This window comes from Protobothrops mucrosquamatus, unplaced genomic scaffold (genome assembly GCF_001527695.2).
Source record: "Protobothrops mucrosquamatus isolate PMUCROS unplaced genomic scaffold, P.Mucros_1.0 scaffold3893, whole genome shotgun sequence".
Lineage (NCBI taxonomy): Eukaryota > Metazoa > Chordata > Lepidosauria > Squamata > Viperidae > Protobothrops > Protobothrops mucrosquamatus.
The window spans coordinates 88,113-95,741 of NW_015389840.1; the positions used below are offsets into that span (position 1 = coordinate 88,113).

The 7,629-nt window shown below is 33.7% G+C and overlaps 1 protein-coding gene across 1 annotated transcript in view; it reads left to right on the forward strand.

Moving 5' to 3' along the window:
• The window catches only part of WDR27 (WD repeat domain 27), a gene marked incomplete at its 3' end in the record, with an annotated part of 18,300 nt that extends 12,615 nt beyond the window's left edge, over positions 1-5,685 (forward strand). The window contains exons 12-16 of the mRNA XM_015827707.2: positions 263-330; positions 2,356-2,434; positions 4,116-4,190; positions 5,296-5,402; positions 5,596-5,685. Of these exons, the coding sequence (XP_015683193.2) occupies positions 263-330; positions 2,356-2,434; positions 4,116-4,190; positions 5,296-5,402; positions 5,596-5,685 (419 nt within the window). The remainder of the gene's footprint in view (positions 1-262; positions 331-2,355; positions 2,435-4,115; positions 4,191-5,295; positions 5,403-5,595) is intronic.
• Between the last annotated feature and the right edge of the window lie 1,944 nt (positions 5,686-7,629).

The window sequence follows — 7,629 nt, forward strand, 5'->3', positions numbered from 1 at the left end:
GTGCACCAGTTTAGCACATTTCTGTCAACTAAGATGTGATTGCAAAAATGTATCAAATGGGAAAATCCTTTATTCTGACTGCATTTTGAGCTGTTCATAAATAAGTAATATAGGTGATTGCAGTACCAGGGATCTATTATTATCTGTAGTGAATTAAATATTTATCCTGAGAGCAATCACTCTAGTGTTGCTCTTCTGTCAATTGTTATGAGCATCTTGTAGGTTTAAATATATAATTATATCTTTGGATTTGTGGTTTTAGATATCCTCTTCTTGTGACCTCTCCCTTGTACCCGAAGAAGGAAAAAGCCAAACTTGTAAATAAAACAGGTAAATTTGTTAAATTCTACAGGTAAATTTGTTAAATTCTGCAGTGATTACATACTTTGACTAATACATTGAAACTAACATCCCAAAGCAAAGATTGAATAAAGGAAGAAACTGAGGGCTGAATGTCAGCTATATTTACTTCCCCCCTTCCCATTTTATTCATTATTTCATATTCTGAAGTATTTATTCATTATCCATCCCAAGTCATCATATGCCAGGATCTTTACCAGATAAGTCTATAAATATTGATTCCTGCTGGCAAACAAGGGTCAATATTTGATGAGTCAAAGTTTTCACATAACAACCTTTTCTTGCAAGCAGAGTTATTTACCACAAATGTGACCAAAGCCTCAGTTTACCCCAAGCTTGTTTGTGATATTCTATCCAAACTAATTAGAGGCATTCCTAGAAGCCAACTTACTCTTGTCCATATCTCATCACCTCAGTACACTATTAATATCAATGCTATAAATCAGGGGTGTCAAACTGCCAGCCCGTGGGCCGGACACATCATCCCAAAACCGTGCCCACCCCATTGCCGGCAATGGAGAAAAAGCTCCGATACGTCGCGCAACGTCACGTGACGTCACGAGTTAGACATGCCTGCTATAGATTGTCTAGTGGCTACACTTAATTGTGGGTATCAGAGAAGTATCTTATCAAAAGACCTAATTCCTTCCGTATGCATCAACTTCTGAAATATAGCAGAAAAACGCTCCAGACACAGACTTTCTCCTGCAGTTTTTAAATTGTGGAATTTCTAACCCAGAGAAATAAATAGAAAGATATTTCAGAGGAAGTCAATGTTACTCTATGTTTTGTTATCCTTTGCAGATATGGAATCACAGATACTCAGATAGGTCCCTGTTTCCCATAAGAAATTTCCCATTCTTTTAATGAGAATATATGTACAAATAGATTTGAATGTATTTTCTCCATTAAAATCATTGGATAACACAGAAGAAGTCCATGCCTAGAATGATACAGCTGAAACAGGTTTTTAAGCTATCAAGTCTGGGCATCTCAATATAAGGATCCAGGTTAAAGTACCTCTGGTAAACTGAAAGGAAATTCAGCTCATCAGCCATTGATGAAGTGCTCTTACGCTAGAAAATAAGTTCTCTTTTTTTGTTCAATATTTTATTTTTTATAGTCACAAATCCTTAATATTTTATCAGCAACATATTGTCTGGGTTCCAATGTTTAATTTACTCCTTTCTCTCTACCTCATTTTTCTAGCCATTGATAAAATATATCCCATGTTCTAAAGCAGGGGTAGTCAACCTTGGCTCTTTTATGACTCATGGACTTCAATTCCCAGAATTCCTGAGCCAGCTTAGCTTTTCAGGAATTCTGGGAGTTGAAGTCCACGAGTCATAAAAGAGCCAAGGTTGACTACCCCTGTTCTAAAGTATTTTGAATCTTCTTTCTCTTTCATTTTCAGTGTCAGTCTGTCCATTTCTGCACAATCTAAACTTTTCTATATTATCTCTTCCTCTGCTGATAATTCTTCATCTTTCCAATATTGAGCAAATACAATTCTCGCTGCAGTTAATACATGTAACATTAAATATACACATTCCTTCTCATAATTTCCTACAATTATACCTAACAAAAATAATTCTGGCTTAAAAATCTATGTTTCTTTTTTTAGTCATTTTCTCTAACCATATATGCATTCTTGACCAATAAGTTCTATTGTGTCTGATGTCTTTTGATGTTTCATATTGTCTCTAAAAGATTTTTTTTTAAATAATTTAAGATTAGCTTAAAATGATGATTTAAAAACAGAATTATTTAGTCTAACAAATGTACTGGGAAAAAAGTTACATATCTTTTTGTGTCCATGTAACACTGGAATGGATAATATTAACAGATCAGGTGTTGTTTGTATTAGTAGAAGTCCCCTTACCTGATATATGTGGCTCATGATATCCAAAGTATATTTTTAGTTTCTCTCTGTATATGTATTTCTTGATGCTTAGCTATGAAATTGATATTAACTATAGATGTTTCTTAATTTAGGTACAAAAACCCAAATAAAAGACAAGCCATTGGTTTTTCATAACAAAATTAAATCATCAGGTTATACATCAGCACCACAGTGAGTGCAAATTACACTGGTAAATTTAGTTTGTCGCTTTAATAACAGTTTATTGTTTTAATGTTTTAGGTGGTATTTTTATTGAATATCTGTAAGCAACCTAGAGTCACCTCGGCAAGATGGGAGACATAGAAGTCTAATAAATAAATAAAAACAATTGTCTCTTTTAGTTACATAAAGATTTGGTATATATTTAATGTAAAATGGGCTGAAGGATAAGAAATAAAGATACTAGTTAAAATACTAGTTTAATTTAATTTATCCATACAGATGAGTTCAAATTTGGTAATACTATGATTACCTAAAATGATAATTTATAGGACCACTCATTAATAAAATTATAAATTTCTTCATTATGCCCAGTTTTAATTTTGGAAGCTGAGTCCAACTAACTAATCTGAAACAATATTTAATTATTTTTATAAAATTAAAATTTGGATTCCGAGGTAAAACCATCCAAATTTTAATTTCTGTTCTGCAAATAGAACAATGTTTGCATATTAATCCATTTTTCTATTTTGCATATATATCATGTTTTTTTTTATTTTAGTGGTGGAATAGACCCAGAAATGAAATATTTCCTCAATCACTTGATATCTTAATTAGATTTAAGATATCAAGGGGCATTGCTTGGATACTTAGAAGCATATTCTTAAATCAAAAAGGATAAAAGTGTTGAAGATTGCAACTGTGTTTCTGTTACTGCTAATCCTTCCTCCTTTGTTAAATAGTAGTTGTGTCACTCAAAACATATTGAAAATTCATCCCTATATAGGGCATAAGGTGTAGTTATCTTAGAGTCTCTTACTAAGTTTCCTGTCCTCTGTGTTCTTCAGGTCCCATCAATTAAGTAACTTCATTTAGTGCAGGGGTCTTCAAACTTGGCTCTTTTATGACTTGTGGACTTCAACTCCCAGGATTCCTCAGACAGTGTGCCTGACTGAGGAATTCTGGGAGTTGGTCCACAAGTCATAAAAGGGCCAAGTTTGAAGAGCCCTGATTTAGTGGAACCCAGAAATGGCTTTCTTTGTTATTGCAACTGCCCTTTTGGAATAACATCCCCTTGGAGATCTGCCTAGACCTTGGCCATCCTTAAGTGTTCTCTAAAATTTGGGATTTTCTTCAGGCCTTGGGTTGAGATAGAAGAACAGACTCCAGGAATTGCTAGCTATGTGGACAAATGTTTTTGTTCCCTGGTAGTGGCTATTTTGCAGCTGTTTTCCTTCGTACTGTGCTGTTGTTTTTTATTCTGCCCAGAGTCATTTGGAATGTGGGCAGCCTAGAAGTTGTATGTATGTATTTGCAATACTGTTAAAATATTTATACTTACTTTCAAATTTCTAAAACTATTGCACAACATACAACAGGACTGTAATTGTTGATATAGATAGTAGTAGTTGATCAATGTTTTTTTTAAAAATATCCTTGCTTCATGCATGTAATTATGTCCAAGCACCACATTGTAGTAAATTAATCCATACAGTTGATGAGTGAGTTTTATAAAAATGAAATTGCCTTAGAAGAAAGCATTGACCATTGATTAGAGGATGGAGCAGATATTAATTCTTCCTTGTTTCATATGGGCTTGAGGAAAATATTTTTTTTTCTGATACTGGGATTTACTTGTAATAGAGTGCTAAATATCATCATATATATTAGAGCCTTTTTTTTCCCGTTGTAGCATGGTCATGTTTTCCCCAAATTCAAAAGTAAAGCACAACAGGTTGACATCGGAATGCAAGAGAAGTTGGAGACAGTAAGTAGTACAATTGTTCAATGAATACGAAAACTTGTTTAATACCAAAAGCATGTTAGCATTATCTTGCAGTTATAGTATAACATAACCAAGCAAAATATTAAATTTATTTCAACAATTTATCATTTGTGGTATTTAATAATAATAATAATAATAATAATAATAATAATAATAATAATAATAATAATAATAATAATAATAATAATAATAATAATTGGAAGGGACCTTGGAGGTCATCTAGTTCAACCCCCTGCTCAGGCAGGAAACCCTATACCGTTTCAGAGTCTTCTTAAAAACTTCCAGTGTTGGAGCATTCACCGCTTCTGGAGGCAGGTTGTTCCACTGGTTAATTGTTCTAACTGTCAGGAAGTTTCTCCTTAGTTCTAGGTTGCTTCTCTCCTTGATTAGTTTCCATCCATTGCTTCTTGTCCTGCCTTCAGGAGCTTTGGAGAATAGCTTGACTCCCTCTTCTTTGTGGCAGCCCCTGAGATATTGGTAATGTGGTAAAATAAGGTAGAATAATGAACAATTGCTGGAATAATGATTTGTCTGCATAATTGCTAGAATAATGATGTAATGCATAATCACTGGGAAAGTTCTGTGTCAGTAATGTGTGACTAACCAAATGCGCATTGCACATGGATACTTTGTATGTAGCAAAACCTTCCATTGTATGCCCATGAGAAACAATCCTAATGTATTACAATGTGTATTTCAATGTGTAGTCCTTTGTTCCTAAGAAAAGGAAAATATAAAACTGAAGTCTAATCCCGCCCTCCTTGTTCAGAATTGCCTGTCTTTGTGCTTCTGAACCTGCGCAAATAAACTTCTCTGCTAACACCCTCTGGAATTCGTAAGAGTCCTTTCGTTTTCCACAAGATTGGAACACTGCTATCATGTCCCCCCTCATCCTTCTCTTCATTAAACTAGACATACCCAATTCCAGCAACCGTTCCTTATATGTTTTAGCCTCCAGACCTCTAATTATCTTTGTTGCTCAATTTGCACAATTTAAATTAGTAGTATAGAAAGAAATGCTAAATCTCCTTTATTCTTGCTTCACTAATTGTTCTTTCCCCTTTTTATTTTTGTTTTATTATTGAAGAAGAAATAAGGAAGACTATCCTCTTGGAAAATCTCCTCCAACTGAAAGTGTGAGGCAAATTACTGTAACTGATAAACCAACTGCCATATGCTGTATTCAGCATGCAGGTACGAGGGGGAAAATGACAACTTTCTATGGTTTATTAATATTAATAGTTATTTGATGGAGTACTTGGAAACCTTAAAGCTAACTAGTTCTGTGTTTACTACAATGGCCAACTCTGGCCTGGGAATCTGTCTGTCTATATTTTTTGGTATTTTTTATTTATACTAGATTAATTTGCTGTTCTCATTGTTCTAGGAAATGGAGAGTTATTAGCTTGTGGTTTAGCTGACAGAACTTTGCTGGCATTCAAATCAAACCTTATAGGAGAACCAACTGTTTATTCAGGTACATTAATTTTTAGTTTTTTATGTTCTTAGCTATCCTTATTTCTTTGTCTTCTGATCCGATATGATAAAAATAAAATCAAAATTCCAAATAATAGAACAGAAACAGCCAGAAGAAATTCAACAAGTTTTCTTTCATTTATGAAAATAATAAAATAGAAAAATCAGTTAACAACTGGAATAGATCTGTTTAGGAGTTGGCCAAGTGAGAAGATCTACAGTAGCTCATCTTAATGTATATAAGAGCCAGAATGTGACTTGCTGCTAAAAAGGTAATTTTTTTCTTAATGGAAACATATTATACAGATCACAAGGATTAATAATTCCACTTTATTCTATATTAATTAAAGGCATTACTCAGTCTTGGCTCCCTCATTTTAAGGACACATATTTCACTTTAGTTCTGACAGTAGAATTGTATACATGGCTGACAGCTCCATAAGGAAATGTTTTTCCCTAGGGGAAGAAAGTTTTCCCTTTATTCCAAAAAATATTAGAGTTTTTAAAAAGTGAGACTTGTACCATTTATTCTTAGCTGACAGAGATTTCTTATGGTTAAAATGGAGACTTTTTCTATAAAAAATGGAATCAGTAAAATATCATTGCTAGGCACTAGGGGACAGCCTAGGATCTTTAAGTATATTAACGTTAGTAATTTCAACTAAAGGTATGTGAAGTTGCAAATATTAGATGTGTCACCAGGATTTTATTTATATTTTTTCTTATGGTATCTCCAATTCACATCGAGCAAGAATGGGCAGCCTATGTGCCGCATAAGGACCATAATTCCCCCCCCCCTTTTTTGCTGCTCTTCATGTTCCCTGAAATTGTGCCGCTTAATAGAAAACAACCTGTAAATAGAAGTACAGGGTAGTCCTCAACTTACAGGATAAGGACCAGAAAATAATTTTTTAAGCAGCGCAATCATTAATTGAGGTATCGTATGGACCATGCCCAATGTTATAAACTTTTTGCCATGGTTATTAAGCAAATTACCCACAATTATTAAACAACTGTGACTTGTGACTATCTGCTGGCTTTACCATTGAATTTGCTTGTTGGACATTGCCTGCGAAGATCACATATGACAATTGTATGACTGCAGGATGCTGCAACTGGTGTAAGTTGCCAAGAGCTGGATCATAGCAATGTGACTGTGGGGAGCANCCATGTTCTAAAGCAGGGGTAGTCAACCTTGGCTCTTTTATGACTCATGGACTTCAATTCCCAGAATTCCTGAGCCAGCTTAGCTTTTCAGGAATTCTGGGAGTTGAAGTCCACGAGTCATAAAAGAGCCAAGGTTGACTACCCCTGTTCTAAAGTATTTTGAATCTTCTTTCTCTTTCATTTTCAGTGTCAGTCTGTCTATTTCTGCACAATCTAAACTTTTCTATATTATCTCTTCCTCTGCTGATAATTCTTCATCTTTCCAATATTGAGCAAATACAATTCTCGCTGCAGTTAATACATGTAACATTAAATATACACATTCCTTCTCATAATTTCCTACAATTATACCTAACAAAAAATAATTCTGGCTTAAAAATCTATGTTTCTTTTTTTAGTCATTTTCTCTAACCATATATGCATTCTTGACCAATAAGTTCTATTGTGTCTGATGTCTTTTGATGTTTCATATTGTCTCTAAAAGATTTTTTTTTAAATAATTTAAGATTAGCTTAAAATGATGATTTAAAAACAGAATTATTTAGTCTAACAAATGTACTGGGAAAAAAGTTACATATCTTTTTGTGTCCATGTAACACTGGAATGGATAATATTAACAGATCAGGTGTTGTTTGTATTAGTGGAAGTCCCCTTACCTGATATATGTGGCTCATGATATCCAAAGTATATTTTTAGTTTCTCTCTGTATATGTATTTCTTGATGCTTAGCTATGAAATTGATATTAACTATAGATGTTTCTTAATTTAGGTACAAAAA